The sequence below is a fragment of the Opisthocomus hoazin genome, chromosome 8, assembly GCF_030867145.1.
Source record: "Opisthocomus hoazin isolate bOpiHoa1 chromosome 8, bOpiHoa1.hap1, whole genome shotgun sequence".
In the NCBI taxonomy this organism is placed as follows: Eukaryota; Metazoa; Chordata; class Aves; order Opisthocomiformes; family Opisthocomidae; genus Opisthocomus; species Opisthocomus hoazin.
The window spans coordinates 69,704,597-69,731,531 of record NC_134421.1 but is presented as its reverse complement, the minus strand read 5'-3'; the positions used below and the strand labels follow the sequence as shown (position 1 = coordinate 69,731,531).

The following is a 26,935-nucleotide window of genomic DNA, read 5'->3' as shown; positions in this document are numbered from 1 at the left end:
CTTCCAGCAAAACATCTGTGAAACAGTGTATGGAGCTACCATGTGACAAGTTCAAAGTGACCAAAAGGCGATGGTTTGTTCCATGCATATTTAAGGTGTGGAACTACTCGCAGGATGCTGTGATTGTTAATTTTTAATCCAATCTGTTCAGAGAGTATAGTTTTTTTGAAAATAAATGAACTAAGGACTGCTAAATAAATGGAAACCAACTCCTGATCTGGATGTACCACAGCTACAAGTAGCTGGAAACTAGTAGCGTCTCTGGAAAATACCTTACGTGCTTGCTCCAGTTCTTATGTCCTTTCCCGAGCACCTTTGGCAGCTCTTACATGGCAGTGAGCTGAAAGGTCACTGCTTGTGTTCCTTGTGAACCTCTGACTGTAGTTTCAGGTCTCAGTATGAGAAACCACATGTTGAAAAGATGTATAACAGCAGACTGTTGCTGCATAAATCTTACTGAATCAGAGAAGTGTAATATAACACAGGATAACATAACATAACATAACATAACATAATCTTGTCTGCTGTTTAGTCGCTGGGTCCACATGGTAATTCAGTCTTTTCCACTGAGGTTACTCAGATGTCTGCAAATTTCCTTTCTTCCCGGAGGAATGGAAGTGGGACCCCAGCTTCTTTTGCCAGAAACCTGCTTTGTCCCTTCTTTCCCCCTCTTGCCTTGCTCGCTGACTTTATCCAACCTCTTGAAGTACCCAAAGAGGCAGGGAGGCCAAAACAGTTTCAGAAGCACTCAGGAGCTGTACAACATGCGTCTTAAAACATCATCAGATGTTTTCACATGAGTAACTTTAAAAAACTAGAACTATTCCACCATCAGCTATGATCCTTTCCCAGCCAGAGTGGAACAAGGGCATTTGTGTGGGTCAGGATCCAGCCCAAAGGTCTCTGCCAGCCCCTGTGAGATGGCTGGGTGGGAGGGTCCTTGGAGAAGCAGAATGTTGCTGCATCCATCACTCTGAGAACCAGTCTTCACTTCATTTACTACAAACAAACAAGCTAGGAGTGAGTTCTTGCTTTGATCTGTCAAAGTTTTGGATACTCCAAGGTCTGCGCCTAGCAGGAAATTAGTCAAACATCCTGGGAAGCTACAAAAGCAAGAAGTGAGCCTATCCAAGCCTGAGCTGTTATCAAGGGCAGAGGCGAGTGAAGACATTATTTGGATAACCCTTGCTCAGGCACCACAGCTCAGACTTACGTTGCAAGGCAAATATTTACCTATGGCCTAAACAAAGTCAGTGTTTCAAAACTTTGTTCAAAATACCGCGTAACCCTGAGCTGTTTCCTTGAACTTGTCTCAGAGAAGGAAAGATCTTGTACCTATGCGGGCTGCTCTCAGGAGACAAGCAGGAAGAAAATGAAGCATCTGCTCTGCTTCTTGGTTTTGTTCCTCATTTCTGGAGTAGGAAGCTTTGATCTTGTTATCGACGAAATCCCAGATGTGAGTATTTCCAGGCAAGGCCTAGGTCTTCCTTCCTTGCTGAAGTCGACATCGAAGCTGCAGCTGGCTTCGGTGGGAGCAGAATTGGGTCATTGCTTCACAGCTTTGCTTGTATCTCATGAATTCCCTTCTTCTCTTAGCTGTAAATGGGATTCTTCTGGTAATTGGCTTTCACCTGTCATTCGCAGTGCTGCTTTTTTAATATTATTAAAGGTGGGATAATATGGGCAAAACTCCAAGTTTCTTTTCAAGCAGGGTTCATATTTTTACCTCAGCTTTGGCTTCTCTGCTGGTTTTAACCTTTAATCCTACAAGTGGGCTTCTATTCTCAGACCTTCAGCATATTTTATATACTGTTTCCCTGGAATAGGCAGAAACAGAGTACCTAGATATCTTTGTGGATGGGATCTCATGTATGAACCATTCTGAACTTCAGCAAAGCTTCATATGGACTCAGGTTTTTGTTAACAGGAATTCGAATGTGGAGTTAAGATCCTGTTGACCGTACATCCCTCATCAGACAGATGACAGAATTTGTAGCAGAGCTTGTAATTTCTTAGGATAATACAATGATGAAGAGAAGTATAGTTATAGGTTTGATTCTGAAACTTAGTCCAAATTTAAACCCCCGGACTCAGGTGAACTTAAATTTGGGCGTCTACAGCCATTTCCACATTGCCGTATTGCAGTATTTCTGCAAAATCAGCAGGGATGGTGTGAAGATCTATTTTCCTTTGTAAGATAAAAAAAAGAAATAGTGAGCAGGGATAGCTTTTTCTGAGTTTATAATTCCCAGGAAAAATATTCCAGATCTGTGGTCCTTTCTAACCATAGATGCTATATCAGTTTAACATCAATGTGCTTAAACAAATGCAGTTAATTTTGTGCAAAACTTTGTGGGTATGCTGTCACATAAGTTGGAGAGCAATTCATTAACTTAAACTTCTGTTGCCATAAATTAAACTTCTAAAAAACTTCAGTTAAGGGTTTTGCTGTGGTGTAAGAACCACACTTCTAATTGAATAAGTGCAGCTTTGTGCTTGGAAAACACCTGATGTTTCTTTGCTGTCAATGGGACAAGTTTAATTCTCAGGTATATTAGTATAAAACCAGAGACAATTTCTACTGGTTTGGTCGGAAATTCTCAGAATTTGTTGGTTTAAGTGAGATCAGTATTTGAAATGCTGTATTACGATGGCTGGACCCAAGCCGATGATAATCGGCCTCTTGCTTTTTATGGGCATTTCAGTGTGTTAAACATTACTCCATGTTTCAGAAGAAAAGGTTGTAAAATGATAGTAAAGGTCATGGTCTTATGAGAGTATATAGGGCTACTTGGCCACAGGTGGAAACTGAATGTGTGAGGATGCAGCATTTTGGTCTCAAATGGTTTTCACCTTTGCTCCCTATTTGCACCAAGGGGATTCCCAAAATTCCCTTTGGAAGTCTTTTAGAGTGCTAATCAATAATAAAACAAGTGATAAACATTAAGGCAGCATAAATACCTCTTTCTTTCTTCCTCTTTCTCCTCTAGGAAGTAGAAAACCTGATTGATTTAGAAATTGATGGATTTCCTTCAAGCTCCAAGATGAGAAGTGGCAGGTACCAGGTACAGTACTCAGAAATGCTTCAAAAGAAGGGAAGAAAGAATGGCTGGGAGCTCTCTCCAGGTGGCTTGTTCCATGTCAAGGGTTGTGAGTGTGCAACCAGGTGGGACCAGCGGGTCCTTAAGTGCATTGAGACCTCCGTATCTCTTGTTGGGATAAGAGCTGCTACTATCCTTTATGCACTACCTAGCACAGCAAGGCTTTGTTCCACATCTGAGCTCCTGCAGATGCTAAACAACAGAGTTACTTATCTGTCTAACTTGATGTGTGGGAAAAATCCCATTGATACTGGTGAGGCTGTTCCATGAAGGAATGGCAAAGGACTTCAGCCACTGGCAATGTAGGCTGAAACATTTCAGTCCTGCAGATAGTCCATTCATTCACATTCCAGTAGGGTAAAAAGATTGCATCACATTGTCACATGGGTAGTGAACTGGTGGAGTCTGAGACCAGGGAAGAAGATTTGTTTGCAGTATGCTGATGGGTTGCAGATTATTATAGTCTGTCAGCTTCTCAAACAAAAACATTTAAAACAGCATTGCAGGAGTTTTCTTGTGTTTAAACAGTAGTAATTAACGATAATAATAATGAAATCAGTTGTTTGAAGGTATTAACTTTTATTACACTGTGTGAAAGAAATTATGATCAGAGTGGATCTTGTCCTCCACCAAGCTCTGGTGCTGCCTTTCTTGAGCTTGTTCAATATAGTTAAAACAAAAGATCCTCTTGAGTAAAGTTGGATTTCCCAGCACCTTTTAAGTTAAGCACCGGCAAACATGATTCTTCTTTATCCTCAGGCTTTTTGAAAGGTGCTTCACACAGAGTGTAAATGTAAATTATTGACACCTAATGCTCCCATTACACGGCCAGAAAAATGGAAGATTTTAGCACAAATATGAATCAAGGCAGCTCACATTTGCCAGACCAGTATTTGAATAATTTAATCATGATTTAATCATTAAATCCTCTCTAGCTGCACTTCTTCAGGGCATCATCTCTTTCCAACATGTTTGTATTAGCACCCTATGTATTACGCTGCCTCTGTTCCCCAACTTTGTGGGTACATAATGATATACACATATACATGCAGTTATTTATAATTCTATTAGTGGTTTTATTATACCAGTTATTCCTTATATTGCCATATATGATTTCCTATCCTTTACCTATCAAATGAGTCTTTGCAAACCAGTAGAACTAAGATCTTAGCTATAGGCTGAGCTACCTTTATGTTAGTTGAGTCACAATAAAATATTAGTAAATGAGGTAAATATGAACTACGTGAAACATCTTGAGACAGTAGCTCTTAGCCAGCAGCAGGCACACAGTTACTTACTGTTAATTATTAGCGGAAGGTTGTCTTCCAAACTATTGTTTTAACGTTACGTTTTTCTATACTGAGGCCACTAACCCATTGGCAACAAGACCACAGAGCTCCTCTCCAGACCCTCCTAATTAGCGCTAAATAGAAAGAATTGTTTTCTAGGTCCAGATCAGGTATTCTGGTGAAAAATATTTGTGCCTGTGTAATTCAAAAAATACAGTGTCTCAGGTACATGAATGGTCCTTGTGACCACAGAAACGGAGTGTCCCATGGGCTAGAATGCAGGTAACCTTGTGAACATCTGTGTGATGGTGCACTGCCATTATCTCTGTTTTAGAGATAGATAACAGAGCTTGTGTCTAGACTGTAAGGCGGGATGTTCTGTAGCATGTCCCCCAGTCTTGGTCCTGATTTCTGGCTGTCCAGAGACAGCTGAGATCACACGTATTTCCTCACTGCTCTGCCTGCCTGGTTTCCTCACCATGAGAACCAGCGCAGGAAAGAAATATGGAAGGAGAGAGGATGGAATCAGCTGGCTGGAGAGGCCTCCAGCTCCCAGGGTATAAATGCAACTAGAGAGACCAGGATCCATCTGCAGCACTGTGAAGTCAAGCTCTGCCAAGCCTTAGGTTTGAAATTGCTCTTCTTGCACCTCACAGTAAGGATCATGATCCCCAAAAGGCGTCTGAAGAAGTTGCGAGGCGATTGCAGTGTATTAAAAGTGCTTAGGAAATGACTCACACGAAAACAAGTGAATCTGTGAGGAGACAGCATGCTGGGCATCTGCTTTTCAACCTTTTTGTTAATTTACAGATTCTTACGACTTTCCCCAGGAATTTTCATGCCCCAGTAGAAAATTAATTTCCTTCAAATGCAGTACAACATGTCTGAATCTGCTTTCCTTGTTTTACTAAGTCACACCTCAGAAGTAGCCTGTGGACTGCAACTTGGAAGCAATGGTAAGCTAGGCATCCCATAGATGACCTAAAACCTGCAATATTTTGTAATGCATTAGCTCTTGTAATGCATTCCTCGCTTAGACACCATGGCTTCTTCTTCCACAGACAGGACAGGAGAAGTCAGGGCCAGCAGCCCTCGATAAAAGTAAGCTTGAAGTACCCAATGTTTTCTTGATGGTAGACACCATAGTAGTTGCAGTATTCATGCACAGTAATTTGAAAAAAGATCATTTATGGAGGGCTAAATATCCACAGCCTGCACAGATGTCAGGAGAAGATGAGTCTTGATACCCGAACATAGGGCCCAGCACCTGTCAAGACCAGATCCTTAAAACAGTTCCTCAGGCACTTCTTGTCTCCACTCTAATCAGCAATTTGCCACCCATTAACTATTGCACAAGGTAGTTTCTCTCCAGTGCAGCCATCAGCATATCTGAATGCCGTTTAAAGGCAAGGATCAGCCAAGAATCTAGAAACAGCACGAGTCTTATGTGCCACAGAAGTCCCTGCAAAGCCCATGTTCTCAGTAACCACACCAGTGCTCAAACCTGGAGAATAGTTGTCTACAGCTCCTGACCTGTTGGAGTGGTGGCCCTCTGTGACCTTTGAGATCCTAGGGGCATGGCTGGCCCATCCCATGTCTAATCTCTAACAACAGCAGTGATAGTCACTACAGCTGCAAATGATAAGCTCACATCTCCATCAGTGCCTCCCTCTTCTCCTCCACCCTCACAAAAACAAACAGGAAGGAAACTCGAGCATCTTGAGAGCTTTAAGCACCATTTGTAAAGTGAGTCAGGAACCCTGAGCTCTTCTGAGAGCCAGAAAAGTACCACATTAAAATAAATCCCCTCTCTCTAAAGTCTTGGTCTTCCTCTTTTCAAAATTTAATTTGTTTCAGTTGAGGTTGGTTTATACTCAATTTGTATTCGTGCTGGTGATGTTTCCTACCCAAAGAGTATGTGTGGGGACAACAGTCATTCTTCACGGTCCGGTTCTTTACCAGATGCAAAGGGTCCAGCTCACTGTACAGTGATGTTTGTGGGGTGTCAGGATGGTCTGAGCAAGGGTCAATCCACCAGGCTCTGCAGAAGGTCTATAGAGAGCCATAAACTTCCAGATCCTGAAATCCTAGTCTGAATGTTTCAGATGGACCCTCTATAGCCAGTAGATAAACCCCTGCATTTTTCTCTCAGGCAAAAATCCTGCAGTCTCTCTAGCTGTCTTGAAAGGATCTTTAAAATCACCTCATTAAAATGATCTTGCTAAGAGATGTATCATCTCTTATGCAGCCCAAGATTGTCCTGGTAACAGTATGTTAATTAGCTTCAAATGAATTTAGTAACTGTAGAGCAAGCCTTACATGTACCATGTGACTAAAGCAGTTACTGTAAGCATCTTCGTTGAATTTGGATCCTCTTGGATTCAAGTGCTACTGAAACCAGAGATGAGATCGATATGTTTTTTTTCATTTTTTTATAATTCAGCCATCAGTATATGAAGTAATGTCCCTAAGTTCTTGATCATAATCAGTGGAGTTGAAGGGCTCAGTTCATCTGCCTTCATACACGGATCTAGACATCTCGCTGGTTATCAGATATCAGGCAAGCCTTGTGACCTCCTAGAGATCCAGCTGAAGGCCAGGGTGGTACCCTTGAGCACCCGCTCCTCTAACCAGTACCGTCAGCACAGTTTAGGGCAGAACTCATTCAACCAAAGGGGAGTATCAATTTTCAGATGAAACGGGTCGCTCCGTTGACTTTAAAGAGTTAAATTTGCCCAGCTGTGATGATAAGACCGAGGCAGATATCAATTGCATCTGCCCCTGGAACTAGTTGAGCCAAATCCCATCCCAGGGTTACTCATGCGAGTTTGAAGTTTTAGGGAATTAAACAGAATGATTCCAATGGCCACGAGATGTCACCACCTCTCCATAGAGATTTCCAAATGGAAATACTCATACGGCAGTGAAAAAAACCCCACCATTAACAGTTTCAGGTCTTCTAAGCAGTGCGTACATAACTGACTTTACATATATGTAATGTAAATGTAATATCAACTATGCAACAGATTTTTGTATACATCCATATTGCATATAATACAATAACATAAGGATATAATCTATAATATATGAAAACAAAATGAGGTTAAAAGGTCTGGATTTTGAGGTTTTTATCACTTTTCTTAGAAAAAATAAGGCAATTTTTTCTGTTAAAAGCTAGGATTTCTGAGTATGACTTTTTGCCAGCACATTTTGCTTTCAGGAAAATTTTTTTGTCCTAGAAGAAAATGTTTTCTACAAAAAAAAAGTAAGAGAGCTGTCCTTCTGATTTTGATAGCCTCTAAGTCACAGCTGGGAGATCACATGCTCCAGCATCCCATGTATAAATACATAAAATAGGACAAAAGGAATATGCACACAAAGTCTCAGAACTTAGACCAATTCTCATCATCTTGGAAAGCAGCTTTTAGGTGTTGCCGCTGTCTGATCCCTGTCTTTAAACAGCCATAATCTGTATTCTTAGCTTTGCTGAAACACGTTCTCCATATCCTTCTTTTCCAGCGAAGCACATCCGACTGGGGGTATGTTGGAGATCTGGTGAGTTTTTTTTCTTCCTCTGTGGAAAAGAATAGTGAACAAAGTGGTTTTCTAGTTAACCATTTTTTGGAAATCAATCCTTTTGTTTGTTCAGTTCCTTGTTTTTACTGCTGGTTGGGTATTAACCTATTTTCTTTCAACAGAGCACTGTTTGCACAATGCTGTTTATACAACTGCTCTTGGAGGGAGTAGGGTATTGTAAATATGAAGAAATAAGCATCAAAAGTGATTAGACAAAGACAATATCATAATATACCAGTTTAACGCTGTTCTCTCGCTGCCATGGTTTAACTATTTACAAGACTAGGTTGGTAATGAATGCTTCAGGTCTCCTTTATTTAGCACTTTTATTGAAAATGTAAGCTCTCTCCTCCACAGGATGTGATGTTAAGGATTACTCTGTACCCTTCTATGCTGGATTACACCGAGTCATTCCAACGACTGGTTGCATGGTCAAAAGAAGGAAAACATTCCAGCTTAATAAATTCCTCCTTTCAGCTGAAATGTTATTATGATCTATATTCACATGAGTATCCTGACACAATTGCCAGGTAAAATATGGAAGTGCCTTGAACGTGAGTTCATGTCCCTTCTGATTGTCATACTGTAATGAATAGCAGTTGAAAAAAAGGAACTGTGATTATAAAATGGGTTGATATTGCCCTCTAGGGAACGTTTTCTAGATGTGTCTGAAATTTATAGAGTAATTTTGTCAATTACAGGTGGAGGACGATGACAAGATAGGTCTTTACAGCTACAAAGTTCAATCCACTATAACGTCACGGTTGGCCAACACAATGATCCAAGCCAAAATGGTGAATAACGCAAAACATCCCCAGCACATAGTGTTTGATGTACAAGTCCCCAAAGGAGCTTTTATTGACAACTTTACTATGTAAGTAGTGGGCAGGTATCAGCCTTGTGCTCTGGCAGGGTTCAATGCAGTGGCAAAACATGGTGGGAGGGAGGTATTTGTAAAAGTGAAACACTGTTTTCCAGGTTTAGAGTAATTTTAGCAGGCTTTCTTAAAGAAAAAAGGCTCATGTCATCATACTGTCTGTCTGTTCATCTCTTCCTCTCCAGTAATTATTTGGCCATTGGCCAACATCAACAAAATCTGACAAAAGGACAGAAGTCTCAAATAGCCTAAGCTCCTACCCATCTTGTGCAAGTTGGCACCAGATCAAAGGGGAGAGAGATAGACCAAAATCAGAGCCCTCACTGAACTGAAAGGGACTAGCCTGGTTCAGTATACATTCAGAGCAGCTTCAAGCAGCCAGCTTGCAGGTCAGCAGACATGTCCTGATCCACGTTTCAAAACAGCCTTGACATGAGTAACTGCCTGCCCTGCCCAAAGGATGGGGAAAGTGTGAAGGTGGTGGGGGACAGCAGATCCTCCTCAGAGTACAAGAGTGCTGGCTACTTGAAACAAAAAAGCAGGTAGGGAAAAAGATACAGATCTAGTGGAAAACAGACTTCATTACTTTAGGGTTAAATAAGAGCCTTACTCTTTCTTTTCCCACCAGCTTAGGTTTCACTGATGTTTTTCTAAAGCAAAGAAACAGTCGTTGATTGTAAAGTTGTTTCTTTTGCAAACTGACTGTGCTTCTCTCTCCTAGGGATATCAATGGTATAACATTTACCAGCAAAATTCAGGAAAAATCTGAAGCCAGAAAAATGTACTCTCAAGCAAAAGCCAAAGGCAAAGCTGCTGGAATAGTAAGGTATAAAGATTTTGACGTGTGGGTATTGTACTGAACTTATTCATAGGAGAACTGAGGTGACCCATCCCAAGAGGAGAGATGAGGGGGGAACTCTGGGAAGGAAAATGGGTTACTTACTTAGAGTGACTCTGATATGTAATTGCCAAGGACTTAGCTTGTGTTTCTGCTTTCAGATTGACAAAACACACTGTGTTAATAGAAAACTGCAGATCACTGATATAGGCCACAGTTAGAATCAGACCCAGCAAATGCATAACTCTAAACCAAAATGCAAAGAAGCTCTCTTTCTCAAAATAACCCCATAGCTGACTTTTCAGGAGCAATGCCTTGGATATGGAAAACTTCAAAACCGAAGTGAATGTGCCCCCAGGGATGAGGATCCAATTCGAACTTCACTACCATGAAATGATTCGAAGGAAACTGAGCTCCTATGAGCATGTCATCTCTGTGAAGCCAGGTCGCTTGGCAAAGCACATGGAGGTAAGGTAGAGCTGGTGTACATAGGCAGCACCCTACAGGTGAATCAGCTGCTTTCTCAAGCATCCAAGGTTCCTATGAGCCCCACAGCAAGACGTTTCATCTATAGCTCCTTGCTTTCATATGGGCTCGGTGCAAACAGCCTCAAGCCACTGTGTGGATAAGTATGACAGACTTCAAACCAGGAGCTATGTAGCTATATGAGTGAGGAGCAAATGTGTCCTGCCTTCTGTTGTACTAAGAGTTGGGCATCTTCTCAATCATGACGGACTCACATCAGAACGACTTGGGCAAACAAGCTTTGGCCTATACATACCCTTGTGTGAATTTGCCTTGACTGAAGGAAAACAAACAATATTTGCTATTTGGAACAGTGCTCTTCACAAGAATCCCAACTTCATGGATAGTATCCTATGAAAGCAGGTGTTCTCTGAATGACAGTCCCTCCACAACTGGCTACCAGAAGATGATTCGTCTTAGAATCATAGAATCATAGAATCATAGAAAGTTTTGGGTCAGAAGGGACCCCTACAGGTCATCTAGTCCAACCCCCCCGCAGCGAGCAGGGACACCACTAACTAGATCAGGTTGCTCAGAGCCCTGTCCAACCTGGTCTTGAATGTTTCCAGGGATGGGGCCTCCACTACCTCTCTGGGCAACCCGTTCCAGTGTTTCACCATCCTCATTGTAAAGAATTTCTTCCTTATATCCAGCCTAAACCTACCCTGTTTTAGTTTAAAATCATTACCCCTCGTCCTGTCACTGCTGTCTCTACTAAAAAGATTGTCCCCGTCTTTCCTATAGGCTCCCTTTAAGTACTGAAATGCTGCAGTCAGGTCTCCCCACAGCCTTCTCTTCTCCAGGCTGAACAAGCCCAACTCTCTCAGCCTGTCCTCATAGGAGAGGTGCTCCAGCCCTCGGATCATTTTTGTAGCCCTCCTTTGGACCCGCTCCAACAGTTCCATGTCCTTCTTGTGCTGAGGGCTCCAGAGCTGAACGCAGTACTCCAGGTGAGGTCTCACCAGAGCAGAGTAGAGGGGCAGAATCACCTGTCTCGACCTGCTGGCCACGCTTCTCTTGATGCAGCCCAGGACATGGTTGGCCCTCTGGGCTGCCAGCACACATTGCCGGCTCATGTCCAGCCTTTTGTCTATCAGTACCCCCAAGTCCCTCTCGGTAGGGCTGCTCTCAATCCTTTCATCTCCCAGCCTGTATTGATACTGGGGATTACCCCGACCCAGGTGTAGGACCTTGCACTTGGCCTTGTTGAACCTCATGAGGTTCACACAGGCCCACCTCTCCAGCTTGTCCAGGTCCCTCTGGATGGCATCCCGTCCTTCTGGTGTCTCAACCGTACCACTCAGCTTGGTGTCATCTGCAGACTTGCTGAGGGTACACTCAATGTCGCTGTCCGTGTCATTGATAAATATACTGAACAGCACCGGTCCCAGTACGGACCCCTGAGGGACTCCACTCGTCACTGGTCTCCATCCGGACATTGAGCCGTTGACCACTACCCTTTGGCTGCGACCATCCAACCAATTCCTTATCCACTGAACAGTCCACCCATCAAATCCATGGCTCTCCAATTTAGAGAGAAGGATTTTGTGGGGGACCGTGTCAAAGGCTTTACAAAAATCCAGATAGATGACGTGCATTGGTTTTCCCTTGTCCACACTTGTTGTTACACCATCATAGAGAGCTATTAGGTTGGTCAGGCAGGACTTGCCCTTGGTGAAGCCATGCTGGCTGTCTCGAATCACCTCCCTGGCCTCCATGTGCCTTAGCATATCTCCTAGGAGAACCTGTTCCATGACCTTCCCAGGCACAGAGGTGAGGCTGACAGGTCGGTAGTTCCCAGGGTCTTCCTTTCTACCCTTTTTGAAAAGGGGCACAATGTTTCCCTTTTTCCAGTCACTGGGGACTTCCCCTGACTGCCATGACTTTTCAAATATCATGAAGAGTGGCTTGGCAACTACGTCAGCCAGTTCCCTCAGGACTCTGGGATGCATCTCCTCAGGTCCCATGGACTTCTGTACATTTAGGTTCCTCAGGAGGTCCCGAACCTGGTCTTCACTTACAGCTGGAGGGATTTTACCCTCCTGGTCACCTTCATGCCATCCATCGACTCGGGAGGGGTGAGGAGAGAGGTTGCCAGTGAAGACTGAGGCAAAAATGTTGTTGAGTACCTCAGCTTTCTCCTCATCTGCTGTTGCCAGTTTGCCGGTCTCGCTCATGAGCGGGGGTACGCTTTCTTTGACCATCTTTTTCCGGCTGACATACCTGTACAAGACCTTCTTGTTATTTTTCGCATCCCTTGCCAAGTTCAGCTCCAGCTGTGCCTTGGCCTTCCTGACCCCATCCCTACACAACCAGACAGCTTCCCCATACTCTTCTCAGGAAGCCAGTCCCTGCTTCCACTGCCTGTGCAGTTCCCTCTTCTTCCTTAGTTTGACCAGCATCTCTTGTCTCAGCCATGCCGGTCTCTTCCCTTCTCTGCCCGACTTCTTACACTTGGGGATCAAGAGCTCTTGCTCTCTCTGGAATACATCCTTAAAGACCTGCGAGCTCTGTTCTGTTCCCCTGTCCCTGAGGATCGTTTCCCAGGGAGTCCTTCTGACTATCTCCTTGAAGAGCTGGAAATTTGCCCTCCTAAAATTTAGGGTCCTGACTATGCTCTTCGTTATTCCCATTTCCCTCAGTAGCGTTAGTTCCACCAGCATGTGGTCACTGCAGCCCAGGCTGCCTCCAATCTTGACATCCCCAATGAGCTCACTCACATTGGTGACCACCAGGTCTAGTATCGCATCCCCTCAGGTAGGGGTGCTTATTACCTGGCTTAAGAAGTTGTCCTCAATGCATTCTAGGAACCTGCTGGATTGCCTACAGCTTGCCATGTTGCTTTTCCAGCAGATGTCGGGGTGGTTGAAGTCCCCCAATAGGATGAGAGCCTGTGAGCGCGAAGCCTCCTGGAGTTGGAGGAAGAACGCTTCGTCTGTCACCTCCTCTTGATCTGGCGGCCTGTAGTCTTATTCCTACCCTCTTTCCTACACTCATCCAAATGGGTCCTCTGTCATCCATCAACAGACACAGGATACAGGGCTAGCTGGACATTTCCATCTGGCCATTCTTATTTTTCTGTTTCATAAACATCTTCTTCATGTTTCCATGGCTTCAGCACAAGCTGTACATGAAAGTTTGCTGCTCATATTTCCCTAGTACAGGCTGTGATCTGCTTAAAGCTGTCCAAAGGCCTGAGTTAGTCCTACTGAAAAGGACGCCGTGTCCTGCCTCCTAGTATTATTACTAGCTATTCAGAAACACAACCAGAAAACGCCCTTATCTCAGACTGACAGGATAAAACTCTTATTTTCCAGATCACCTTGGCCACCCATACCAAAGCAAAAATACTCTCTGGCCTGTGAATAGCATGAGTAGAGAGGGAGACAACTCATCACCGAGTGTTCCTCCTGGCCTTCTAACCCAAAGCAAGACTTAGGCATAGTCACTTCATGCTTTTTTCGTGCTTTCAACATAAACAATGCTATCACCCTTGACTCCTATCCCACCATGTCCCCCACAGGGTGGGAGAGAGAGGAAGAATGAACATTTCCACCAAACTCTTTCTATTCTTTGGACATGTTTATTTTTGCCTCTTCATCATAGTCTATTTTCAGCATTGCATGGATCCCCACCACGAATGGGACTAGCCCTACAGAAGCATTCTCAAGAGCATCCCAACCCTCAGCTGGAGGGTTCATGAGGTCCTGGTACATCATTGGCACTGCTTCATACTAATGTCCTCCCTTCCCGCCTTTAGGTGGATGTCCGCATTATTGAGCCACAGGGACTTCGCTACGTGCACGTTCCTAATTCACTTGGAGATCATTTTGATGGAATCACCACCATCTCCAAGGGAGAGAAAAAGGTAACATTCACAGACTGGAAATAGCATGAACACTTCAGTTTTCACACTTTCCCCTATGCAGTCATGGCATTTTTCCATTCCTGCTGGAAGCATGCAAAAATGTGGCAAAAATATAGTGTCTTCATTATTGATACCTACATGTATGCACAAGATGCGCAAGTACTACAGTGACAGCAGTATAGAACTAGTGTGTAGTCCATCTGTTTGCACAAAGCTTTTAATTTGTAATTCTGAGAGAGCAACGCACTGAGATTGTTGGGTATGAAAAAGGTAAGTGGTGAATACCTAGTAGAATAACCATTCTGGAATAACTCCACAATCTCAGTTTCAACTGAGAACATCTGCATAAGGGCTCATTTTAGCTCTGCTCTTTTCCTAAACATTCTTACTCTACCTTTCTCCAGCATAGGTCTTGGGTATAAGTAAACCCTCCAACAGTAGAGAAGCTTTTCTCAAGAAACTTCAAGCAGTGACTTGGGGAGGGTACAACTCTTCTCACTCTTTCACAGACATCTAATACAGGATATGTGAACCAGGCCCAAAATGTCTGTCTATACTACCACAATAATATATCAGGCAGTATTTTTTCTTGATGTCCTGACTCCACTTTATGTCTTATTCACCCACATTCCCACTTTAGCAAATTGTTTCAAAGATAGTGTGTGGCTATGTATATTATGTCTTATCTTCTGAGGAAATTTTAAGTTATCCAGTCAAAGCAGAGAAATAATGCCACAAAGCCTGCAGAACCAATCACGTGACTAATGAAAATGATTCCTAGTGCTCAATTTACAGACAAATTGTAAGCGCTTATTTGTTTTGGAAAACATCATTTAAAAAACTATTAAAAAATTTGCTAAAGTTATGGATAGTTTCAACCAGGAAAATGTTAAAAAAGCCAACATATTTCTAGAAATGGTTTGCACAGCTCTAGCTGAAATATTTGGTGCTGTGGATGGGTCATTTTATTTGTGTTACAGTTGCTACTACTGCATCAGCATATCCAGGCAAACCTTAGTCCTGTTTTTCTTTTGAAGTGACAAAGTTCATTTGCTACATAAACTAAGAGTACAAATAAATAAAGAAGAAAAGCGTTCAGTGAAAGAAGATATTTTGTGAATAGATGAACTCTTTTTGTTTCAATGATCCACCTTTCACACAACATGTGATTGACTGATGATCACTTCTCATTTCAAGGCTCATGTTTCTTTCAAGCCAACGATGGCTCAGCAACGAAAATGCCCCACGTGCTCATCCACAGCAGTAGATGGAAATTTTGTGGTGCAATATGATGTGAACAGAGAAACTACAGGTGGAGAATTGGAAGTAAGTGTTGCTGTTTAACTGGAATGGGAGATCTGTAAATACAAGGATTGTTCTCATTAAGCAAACAGTGCTAAATAAACTTCATCATTCAGGAGAATAAGCATGAGAAAGAGCTCTGTATTCAGTTGAAAGAACAGAGATTTTAAATGGGCAGAATGGATTTACTTAATTTATGACTAAGACGAGGTCCTAGAGTCAGGAGGAGATTCCTGTCTTGTTCAAAGCCAATGTCTTTTGTACCTAGCAGCACGCTTGTGATTTAATGTTGAATCGGAGGACAGAGTCATTGGATGTTGTACCAATACATCACAAGGAGACAACCAGAACATCACTATTTTTATGTTAACATGAAGCAGAGTTATGGGGTTGAACTATCACAGACAGAACAGTCTTTTTAAAAATATATTTCATTCCCCCCTATGCTAGTGCATGTCAGTTGTCTGAGAACCAGGCTCTGCTTTCCTTCATAAAAAGTAAATACTACAGAGTATAAATGGTGTAAGGCTACAAATACAGAGACGTGCAGAGCTGAAAGATAGATTTGGCCCATAAAGAAGAACATTTTCTGCTCTGTTATTGTCTTGAGTTTTTCTGACATCTTTACTATAGCTCACTTCACTGTGAATTTTTTTTTTGCTTTGTAGATTTTTAATGGCTATTTTATTCACTTCTTTGCTCCGGAAAATCTTGATCCTCTGCCCAAAAACATTTTATTTGTTATAGACGTCAGTGGCTCAATGTGGGGACTGAAAATGAAACAAGTAAGTGTTTGACCTCTGTTGCAAAATGAATCTCCTGCCAAGTTTTCCCATGTGCCTTACTATACAATTCTGTAGCAGACTGGCACTCAAAATTACTGGCTAAGTTCTCTGCACTTTACTCCGTCAAAAGTCTCACTGAATTTGGAGAATATTTGATGAATCAAAGACTTCATGATTTCACTCTTTATTTGTAATGCTTCTTCCATGTTGTAAGGAAGAGGTGATGCCATTGGAATATGAATTTTAGCTCTAAATTGAAACTTTAATTGACAGATCACAAAACATTTTGCAAAGGCTTTGACCCTCTTTTTCTCTAATCTCGTTTACTGAATCCTGGGAAAGCTGAAGTCTCAGTTGGGATTCTCCATCTCTGCTTTCAAAAAGTTACGGACAAATTGCTGACAGCTCACTGAACAGCAGTAAGGATTGTTTAGACAAAGTAACCCATTGGGGGGGAAAAATGCAAAGAATAAGATGTTTTAGTCTGCAAAAGAAAAGACTTGGAAAGACATAATCAGCACCCAAATACGCGAACAGTTGTTCCAAAAGGGAATCTCATCAACTGACATTCATGCCCACCCAGGGCAGAATAAGATGGAATCAGATAGATTTACAGCAGGAGACATTTATATTACATATTAGGAAAAATATTGCAGTGCTGAGAGGGGACTTCAGGAGATGGTATATGATGTGTCACTGAAGGTTTTTAAGAACTGGCTAGACAAACATTACCTGGGGATGATCTAGGTATATTTGAATTTGCTTCAGAGCTTGGCAGATTGCCTCCTTGGGAAATCACTGCTGCGAGACTGGGATACAGGCTAATTGTCACTTGTTTAAATCACACATCTTCAAACAGATTTTACCCAGCCTGAAATGACAGTATTGTAGACAGAGCTATGTCTCCTGAGCTGGTACGAGCAATTCCTCTCTCCTGAACAACAGTGTCTCACAAACTACTTCTCTCTCTCATCCCACTCTGTGTTAGCAGGAGCTAGGCAAGGATGGGTTGAGTCACATGGGTTTGTCTTGCTAATTGCATTTTTTCTGTGTTTCTTTGGTGAAAAGTTCAACTTTATGCAAGAAGTGCAAAAAAGGAGAGGTTCGGATAGCAGATGCTCTTTTGGATTCCAGAGCTCCTGTTCTTATTCATCAGAGGCATCTGTTTGCCTGCAGTCACAAGTTAAGAAGATGCTTGCAGCAATAGGAAGCATAAACTCCTCTTCTCTTAAATTTCTTCTTCTCAGACCATTGAGGCCATGAAGGCAATATTGAGTGAGCTCCGTGCTGCTGATCAGTTCTCCCTCATCGACTTCAACCACAATGTCCGATGCTGGAGAGATAATCTAGTCTCAGCCACCCCAGCGCAGGTTGAAGATGCTAAGAAGTACATCCAGACAATCCATCCCAATGGGGGTATGAGGTTTTTGATTGCAAGGTGCTCATGGAAGTTAAATATCACAGGAACGGGTTCCTCAGACAACCTTCAGATGGGCAGAGTACTCCTAACAAAAATTTTGATTACCAAGATGCAAAAAGCATGCCCTGGGACTAAAGGAGAGCAAGGATTCCAGTTTATTGTGTTGGGGTATGGGATGGCATTTCCTTCTCCTGAGCAAGCTATGACAGATAGAACATAGACAACAGAACAGCTATCTTTAATCTATAGGTCCTGCCTCCAGCCTTACAGATCCCAAATATCCTTGAATGATCAAGGCCTTTGTAAAGCAGATCATAAGCAGCCCAGCTCCAGGGTCTGCACTGGCTATAAATTGTAGACTACACTGTGATGTGCTAAATGCCACCCTGGGCAAACTGTTCATCCTTTTGGTGCCTCCATTCCCTGTCTGATAAACAACAACAGTTGCCTTTCTCAGCCTTACGGCACTTCGAATGCTTCGTTTCTTAGTGTTTGAGGTATTTGTACAGAAGGGGCCCATGATCATTTTAATCAATCGCTCTCTGAAGTGCAGCTGTGCTTTAGTTGTTCAGTTATTTGTATGCAGATAGCATGTACAGGCTCTCCCCAACATCAGAGCCTTCTGGTGCTGTGGCACCTTCATTTCCTGAAGCTTTCACTGGCAACACGCAAGGTAGAATCAACACAAAGTTACAGACTTGTCCAAGGTCATCAGTGTGCTGGGAACAGAAAACTATGTTGGATATATGAATGCCTCATAAGTCTGACTTTGTCACCGCAGAAGAACTGACAGACAAGCTAAGATACCTGCCCCTATCCAGCAAAGCCAGTTTGCAATGCAGCATTTCATTATCCTGTCTCTGGAGCTAATTTTTTTCTTTCTTGACAAAGAAAATACCTATTTTCTGACTGCTCAGCCTTCCTACTCCTGTTCCTCTCACACTAATTTCTTATTCTGTCCCTTCTGTGCCACAAGCCAAACCTTTGGATAGGCTCAGTAAACATACACCTCTCCTTTTCCAATCAAGATGTCCAAGGAACAGTCTGATGCCAGAAAAGAAAGTTTCTTCATGCTCTCATTCAACCACCTGCCTACTAACCCACTGCTTCTCCCCACAGCAAATAGTTCCCAACACCACAAATGGTCCCACTGGAATTAGTGAGGGAGGATGGGGTGTCACATGAAAAAGGGGACCAGAGTGCAAGCAGATGTACTGTAAACATCACAGAGGAGGGGTTTTGCTGCCTTGATCTCAGGTCTTGTCCATGATGACTGATTCCACTAGAATCTTAAAACTGATCTGGATTCGACAAGAATCAAACTTGTTTTCTTCATTGTGTCTTTGACAGGCACAAATATCAATGAAGCTCTTCTCCGAGCCACATTCATCCTGAACGAAGCCCAGAACTTAGGCATGTTGGACCCTAACTCAGTCTCCATGATTGTATTGGTGTCTGATGGAGACCCGACAGTAGGTAAGGATCCTGCTTTAGGTGAGAAGAAAGGCCAGTGGGATTAGGTGGGATTAGCCTGAGAAAATCATGCAACATGTAGACACTTTGACAGTAAGTTAAAAAAGATTTTGTTCCCCTTTCTTCCACTGCCTGTGAGGCTTTTTTGCCAAATGCTATAGGTGCCTGGGGCTTTGCACAGAAGCTTTCAAGAGATGAGCAGATTATGTTATGCAAGTTATTTACTTCTTGCAGTTACAGAAATGCGTAAGTCCTGTAGGAGAGGTAGTTACAACAACCTTAGAAAAAATTTCCCCTTCCAATGACCTTAGCCCATATAGATCCACTCAGCGCCAAGTGTAACGTTAAAATTGGGAAAATAAAGTAGAAAACAAATTAATTTGGATTGGATTTGGTACAGGTCAAAAACAACCGCTTACTGCAAGATGCCAGCCCAGAAGAGGCTGCCATTAAAAATAAGTCTGAAAAACAAGTCTGTCCCAGATGTGGCAGAGAACATCTTAAGTACAAGAAACAAAGTAAAACCTTTATGGAGATGTCTTAGTCTGCAGAGAGTTTGAAGCAGTAATTCTGGGAGAAGTCTACATGTGTTACATTTACAAACTCCCCAGGAAGTTTATAAGAGCCCGGGATACACAAAGAATATGCATCAGATACCAAAAAGGAGTTCAAAGAAATAATTTTCAGTGGAAATAACTTGTTAATCTCCATCCAGAAGAAGCTCAAATGTCACTGTAGGCATTGTAAAATGGAGATCGGGCATCTGAGCTAGCTGTCTAGACTCCCCTTATGTTAAGAGAGAACCAGAGACACTGGAAGAGCATGAACGCGCTTTCCTTGATGGAGACTTCCTCCGTTGCTCAGATGGATGTCACTCTTTGTGTGTCTCGAAGGTGAGCTAAAGCTGACAACGATCCAGAAGAACGTGAAGCAGAGCATAAAGGACGAATTCTCTCTCTTCTGCCTTGGGATTGGGTTTGATGTAGATTATGATTTCCTGCAAAGAATCGCAACTGACAACCGTGGCATGGCCCAGAGGATTTTTGGAAATCAGGAGACTTCGGCCCAAATGAAGGTGTGTTTCTGGCCCATTGCCTCTGAAACTGAGGGTCCAGTTCTGTTCACAGCTGTGGAGCTGGGTAACTCCACTAGCAAGAGAAGAGTTACTGGGGGAGGGTCACAAAAATCATCGTTTCTTCTGGAAAGTCCTGCAAGCTGATAATCATGTATTAGCTTCAGTGCTCCTAGTCAGAATTTTTGTAGTATCTATACTACATACTTTACTGCTTTGTGTAGGATTTACATTCTACAAAACAGTCTTAACCATAAAAAAGATTTTCTGAATTAAAATTAAGGCCTGGATTTTACCAGCATATCTAAAATTTGCCAGCATATTTTCCATATGCTAAATCCAACTGTGTACACATCCCAGTTCACATCAGCCAGGTACAACAGGGCTGGAAAAGGGCAGACAGTCTAAAGCACAGAAGCAAATACAAGTGAGACACAGGCCTAGGTTTTGGCAAGAATTAGGTGGGAAGCACCTGTGTGTCTTACACAGCAGCAAAGAGCTGACCAACCTGATAATAGCTTCAGGCCATACACATTTGTGCTCAGCCTTTTAGGTCTAGGAATAACACAGCCCGTGGTCTTCTGACCATCCTGGAAACATTCAAAATCAGGTTGGACAGGGCTCTCAGCAACCTGATCTGGCTGAAGATATCCCCGCCCATGGCATGGGGGTGGGACTAGATGACCTCTAAAGGTCCCTTCCAACCCAATCCATACTGATTTCATGATTCTATGATCCTCTGATTTCCACAAGACTTGGGCCAGACCTTCTTGCTGTGCTCTCTTACAAGTGTACTAAGGTCTAAGTATAAAGGCATCTGCATTCTCTGGGACAAGGAAAGTCCCTCTTGCCCATTGGGGTTCTGGGTTTTGCCACTTGCTGTCCTTTCAGTAAGAGTGGTGCATGTGGGAGGGTTGCTTCAGGTACAACAGACTCACTTCTATGTCTCCTTCCACCTCAGAATTTCTACAACCAGGTCTCCACCCCACTCCTGAAGAAGATTCAGTTCAACTACCCCCAGGAGTCAGTGTCAGATGTCACCCAGAGCAGCTTCCACAACTATTTTGGTGGCTCAGAGATAGTAGTGGCGGGGAAGGTCGACACGGAAAACCTGCAGCACTTGGAAAGCATCGTCACAGCGACAGCAGTGAGTGAAGGTGTCCCTAGGATACCTGCTCCTGGGGTTTAGGCTGGTTCATTCACTCGAGCGCACAGTCTCCTTGCTGGAGGTTATTGCCAGCAGAGTGGTTTGTCTGCTTGGGTCCTAGGTGGGAGCATGGGGAAACTCCTGGAGGGGTTTGTCCAACAATGTTTCACAATAGCTTCAAGTACAGCAATAGCCAGTACCTGCAGCCTGCCAGAGGAACTTCCTTCTAATAAAGGTACCATACAAAATTCAATTGCAAACCAGACAAAGGCTATGGAGTCTGTCGTCATGCTTTGTCAAGCTGCAGGGGAGATCCCCTCAGGTAACTCCTTTCATGGCTAAACCTCCCACTGTTGGGGGAGTTCAAGCTGGTGAGTCTACAATATGTCAAGTCCTAGCACTGTCCTTTTACGCTCTGCCTTGTGGCAGGTGTGATGAGACATCCCTCGTGTTTCAGGGCTGCTCTTCCAAGTGAGAGGGATGGGGTGGGAATGCAACATCCAGATCCTGCTTTCTGAGGAGGAACCGAAATATCCACAAGCTTACAGGGCTCGGGAGTTACCATTTGTTATTTGCTGGAAAAATCAAATGCATTCAATATTCTTTCCTGTCAAAACACAGTGCAGTCCAAGGGTCTGTGGGAGAAAGTAGAATTTGGTTCCTGTTTGGTAGGCATTCGATGTGAAAAAGCCTGAGGTGAGAATGGCAGAGCTCTGTTAACAGCAGAAGAAAAGTTGCCTCTTCTTTTGGCAGATGGTAGCAGCCTCTCTGGCTACTGCTGACATCGGCTTTATCTATTTTAATCCACTGTCACTAAATGTACCTTTAACAGAAGAAGTTCTTGCTCCCCTCCCACAGTGGTCAGGCCAACAGTGCTGGGACTTTCTGATCTGGAAGCGACCACAAGCAGAGCCAGCATGGGTCCTTAATGCCAACCATGCCAAGAGGGGAACTCAAAGCCACCCCATTCTCCTGGGTCACCCTCCATTATCTTTATCTCTTGCTGATTGCATAGGCAAATGCAGAGCTTGTCATGGAAACCCTGCGAGATGTTGAAGAACTGGATGGCTTCATGAAGAAAGACAAATACGCGGATCCTGATTTCACTAGGAAGCTGTGGGCCTATCTGACTGTCAACCAGATGCTGGCAGAGAGGTGAGATGTGGTCTGTGATGGGAGGGAAGTGAAGCTTGAGAGCAATCTGGTCCTCTCTAAGACCACAGCCATGAGGCTCCCCACAGGGTTTCAAATGGGTAAGGTAAACAAATCAAAACAGAGGTGAGTGATATCTTAAGCCACGTTCCTCCTATCTTTAGAACTCACGGATATCAGGGAATAGAGTTTGGGAGCAGTTAATTAGAGGAATAAGGGTTAAAGAGACCTGGCTGTGGGCCTGAGTGAATGAAATGAATGGGAGACTTCCCTTACAGAGCCTGAGTGAAAGCTATGGAGCAGTTTAGGATGAATCCCCCCTGAAGCAGAAGGAGGTCTCATGCTGAGACCAGGAGCAGGGCTGGGCTTCTCTGAGCCCAGGCCAAAGCCCACAGAAGCCAAGAATTCATATGAAGAGTGCATTCATGTAGGCCCTCAACCCTTCCTTCTTGCAACCTGCCAGACTGGTTCTACAACCCCTCTGTGGGGACATTGTCATCACAGCTTCCCCTCAGAGCTGCTAACCGTGCCTTCTGTTTTATTTTCCACCCAGAAACACAGCTCCCACTGCAGCTTTGAAGAGGAACATCACCAAATCCATCCTACAGATGTCTCTTGACCATCATATTGTTACCCCCTTCACAGCCATGCTGATAGAGAACCCCGAGAAGGATGAGATAATGCTGGCAGACCAGCCCAAAGACCCCAGAAGGGGCTGCTGCGCAGGTAAGTCACAGAATCACAGAATCACAGAATAGTAGGGGTTGGAAGGGACCTCTGTGGGTCATCTAGTCCAACCCCCCCGCCGAAGCAGGGTCACCTACAGCAGGCTGCACAGGACCTTGTGCAGGCGGGTCTTGAATATCTCCAGAGAAGGAGACTCCACAACCTCCCTGGGCAGCCTGTTCCAGTGCTCCGTCACCCTCAGAGAGAAGAAGTTCCTCCTCATGTTCAGACGGAACTTCCTGTGCCTCAGTTTGTGCCCATTACCCCTTGTCCTGTCACTGGGCACCACTGAAAAGAGCTTGGCCCCATCCTCCTGACACCCACCCTTCAGATATTTGTAGGCATTTATAAGGTCCCCTCGCAGCCTTCTCTTCTTCAGGCTGAACAAGCCCAGTTCCCTCAACCTCTCCTCGTAGTGGAGATGCTCCAGTCCCCTCACCATCCTTGTAGCCCTCCGCTGGACTCTCTCCAGTAGCTCTTCATCCTTCTTGAACTGGGGAGCCCAGAACTGGACACAGTACTCCAGATGAGGCCTCACCAGGGTAGTGTAGAGGGGAAGGAGAACCTCCCTTGTCCTGCTGGCCACACTCTTCTTGATGCACCCCAGGATCCCATTGGCCTTCTTGGCAGCCAGGGCACACGGGTGGCTCATGGTTAACCTGTCGTCCACCAGGACACCCAGGTCCCTCTCCGCAGAGCTGCTCTCCAGCAGGTCCACCCCAAGCCTGTACTGGTGCATGAGGTTGTTCCTCCCCAGGTGCAGGACCCTGCACTTGCCCTTGTTGAACCTCATCAGGTTCCTCTCTGCCCAGCTCTCCAGCCTAAAGTGCCTCAGTCTGTCTTACTCTACCTCTCATTTTGGCTTTGATGTTGTGTTGGAAGAACGGCTGTGTTCATTGTTCACTCCAGGTGTTTGTGCTACCAGGATAGTCTGTATTTTCAGTGAAAGCTGACCAAATCTTCAGCCACTTTGAAAGCAAGTGCTGTTTGGAGCCATTCGCTTCAGTGAGGACTGAATGTGCTAACACTGCAATGATAAGCTTTCCAATTAGCCTGCAATGTCACAGGCTGAATGTCTTCTTACTGGCATAGATAGGCCTAGTTCCCTCACTAAATCTGGAGAATTGACTAAACCTTACATTATCTCCACTTTTAAGCCTTGGAATCTTCCTAAGATCGTTACCAAATAACCACAAGCCTACATGGAATCTGAGTTGTCTGAACAACAGAGTCCCTCATTAATTAAACTTCTGGATTTCTCCTTTAAATCCATTACTTCAATATGTGTTGCAAGGTCCTTGTTACAGCAACTTTATGCCTAGCCAAATGAGGCGGGGTTGGCTTGTCCTGGCATTACACGGTAGAGTCAGTCTCAAAGCAATAGCTGTCGACATCCGTGGGTGTCTAGCAGATCCAAAGTCATCCCTGCACAGCCACGTGCTCCCAATGAAGCTTCACAGCAGGTATTTTGCGCCCTCCCCAGTCAGCGATTCGGAAAAGCATGACTTGCTGTCGGGGAAACGCTGCCAGAGAGATGCAGTGGAAGAAATGAAAGTGAAAGACTGACTCCTTGAACAACCCAGTCTGGCGGTTTAAAACCTATTAATAAACGGGAGAGTTTAAAATTGGTCGTGAAGGAAAGACACAACCTACACTACAGTAACAGACATCATCCACCTGGCGTTTCACTCTGGAAGTAGTTGTGACTTTGCTGAAACCCCAAGCGCGTGTCCTGCATGCTCAGTTCTCATGCTCCTGGATAACTATAAAAATGCCTCGATGTCGGCTCAGTGAAATGAGGGGTTTATGTCTGTCAATTGCTATTTATTTGTTCATTTATTCTTCTTTTTAATTTTACAGTCTGCAGCTGAGACCCAAAGAGAAATGAAATAGTTGTTGTTTATTTTTCATGCTACAACTCAGGTTCAAGGAGCATCTGGACAACACTCTTAGTCATAGGGTTTAGTTTTAGGTAGTCCTGCCAGGAGCAGGGACTTGGACTTGATGATCCTTATGGATCCCTTCCAACTTATATCCAAGAGATATCCTATGATTCTATGAACTCACAACAACCAAGCAGTTCTGCACAGAAATGCACATGTATTTCATTCGTGTATAATAAATTCATTATGCATGGTACCAGCTGATTAATTCAGACCATAATTATCTTGATTTAGATGATGCAGAGGATTTAAGTGATTTTAATATAGGTTCTTGTGCCGTTGTGTTTGGTGGAACAGTCAAAACAGCACTGAAATCAGGATCGAGGCATCGGTGGGTTTCAGGGACAGTGGGACATGACCCTTGAGCCTTAGCAAAGGACAGAGCTTGTACAATAACATCAAAGTAAATCTGTGCTTAGGATTTTTCAATACATGGGCTGTGACAAAAACTTTGTATATACAAGGCATGGAACAGGTAATCTGAAATATATTCCTCTGTCTGTTCTGTCACAACTCCTGTCAGAGCTCCGCAGTCTGTCTTTGTGGACACTGGGTCTTCCACTGAAATCACTCACTTCGCAAAGGATTGACTAATTGTTCTTTTATCACAACAGACTTATTGCAAAGCTGGACTGCGCATGGGAAAACTTCTTCATGCATAATAGTCTGTGAAATTAATATGACCTGGAAACTCAGAACTCTCTGTCCAGTTTTTAGTTCCTGTATTATCTGCACTGACTTCACATGCAACTGTGCAAATGAAATAACACTGCCTAAGTAAAAATAGCCTATGGTCTGAATTAGGGGTTCAAGAAAGAAGATGCTGACAGAGATTTACAAGACCTAGCTGTGCAATCTTCTATCCCTCAGCTCCTCTTTCCCCTACTCCTCTTCAGAGCAGGGCCAGCAGATGAGAATATGTGCCCTGCTTCAGCTCTTGCCATTCTCAGCCCAACTTATTAAACCAAGTTTCACGGACCATTTAAGACCATATTGCTTTATGAACTATGTGGGAGACAGAGGGTACACATTACGTTCTCCTGCCTCTGTCATGTCAAAGGCAGAGACCTCCAGCAGAAAAGGACATGTTAGGGGATCATATTTTAAATTCTCGCAGTTATTTTCAACCCTTATGCATGTGGGTCACCCTAGGGCATGCAGAAAGAGTCCTACTGTTTCTCAGGCACCCCAAACTCAGGACCCAAGTTGGCAGAGCTTTTACCACATGCTAAATTTTTTTAAAATGAGGCTTTTTATTTGGCAAAACACTTAAGCCTTTGCACAGGAGCTTTGCTAAAATGGGGCCTATTCACATCAATAAAAGTTAAAAAGTCAGGCTCCATTTTTCACCAACAGCTTATGGTTAGTTCAACTGCCCTGGTAAGTCATATTCCTCTGGTGGAGACACTGGAGTAAATCCATCCTAACTCCATTATACAAATCTGTTTGTTGTAAATGGTATCGTGCCTGCTCTACATTGGTGTAAAACAACAGAATCATAGGATAGTTTGGGTTGGAAGGGATCTTTAAAGGTCATCTAGTCCAACTCCCTGCAATGAGCAGGGAAAAAATGATATCAGGCTCTGATCTACTGCATGACTTTAAAAATTACACTATTAAACGTGTCAGCACTAACACAAACCTAATCATGACTCTCATTTAACAGGTACTCTAGGATTAACTCCAAATGCACCTAATAATAACAAAGGTATCCCAGCCTGGGCCAATGTCTCAGCTGTACCAGTCAGCTTCATGCCTGAGCAAAGGAGTCCTCCTGTGTCCTCTCTGAGCATAAACAGAGGTAAAAGCTACAGTCTTTCTCTGCAAAGAAACACCAGACA

The 26,935-nt window shown here is 43.6% G+C and overlaps 1 protein-coding gene across 1 annotated transcript in view; it reads left to right on the top strand.

Annotated features, from left to right (window-relative positions):
- The first annotated feature begins 1,276 nt into the window (after positions 1-1,276).
- Positions 1,277-26,935, top strand: part of ITIH2 (inter-alpha-trypsin inhibitor heavy chain 2) — a 31,609-nt gene continuing 5,950 nt past the window's right edge. The window contains exons 1-16 of the mRNA XM_075429228.1: positions 1,277-1,456; positions 2,991-3,065; positions 7,910-7,945; positions 8,668-8,840; positions 9,565-9,669; positions 9,987-10,149; positions 13,967-14,074; positions 15,272-15,400; positions 16,045-16,161; positions 17,409-17,577; positions 18,932-19,057; positions 19,948-20,129; positions 21,088-21,273; positions 22,289-22,428; positions 22,979-23,151; positions 26,761-26,895. Of these exons, the coding sequence (XP_075285343.1) occupies positions 1,373-1,456; positions 2,991-3,065; positions 7,910-7,945; positions 8,668-8,840; positions 9,565-9,669; positions 9,987-10,149; positions 13,967-14,074; positions 15,272-15,400; positions 16,045-16,161; positions 17,409-17,577; positions 18,932-19,057; positions 19,948-20,129; positions 21,088-21,273; positions 22,289-22,428; positions 22,979-23,151; positions 26,761-26,895 (2,101 nt within the window). The 5' untranslated portion in view covers positions 1,277-1,372. The remainder of the gene's footprint in view (positions 1,457-2,990; positions 3,066-7,909; positions 7,946-8,667; positions 8,841-9,564; positions 9,670-9,986; positions 10,150-13,966; positions 14,075-15,271; positions 15,401-16,044; positions 16,162-17,408; positions 17,578-18,931; positions 19,058-19,947; positions 20,130-21,087; positions 21,274-22,288; positions 22,429-22,978; positions 23,152-26,760; positions 26,896-26,935) is intronic.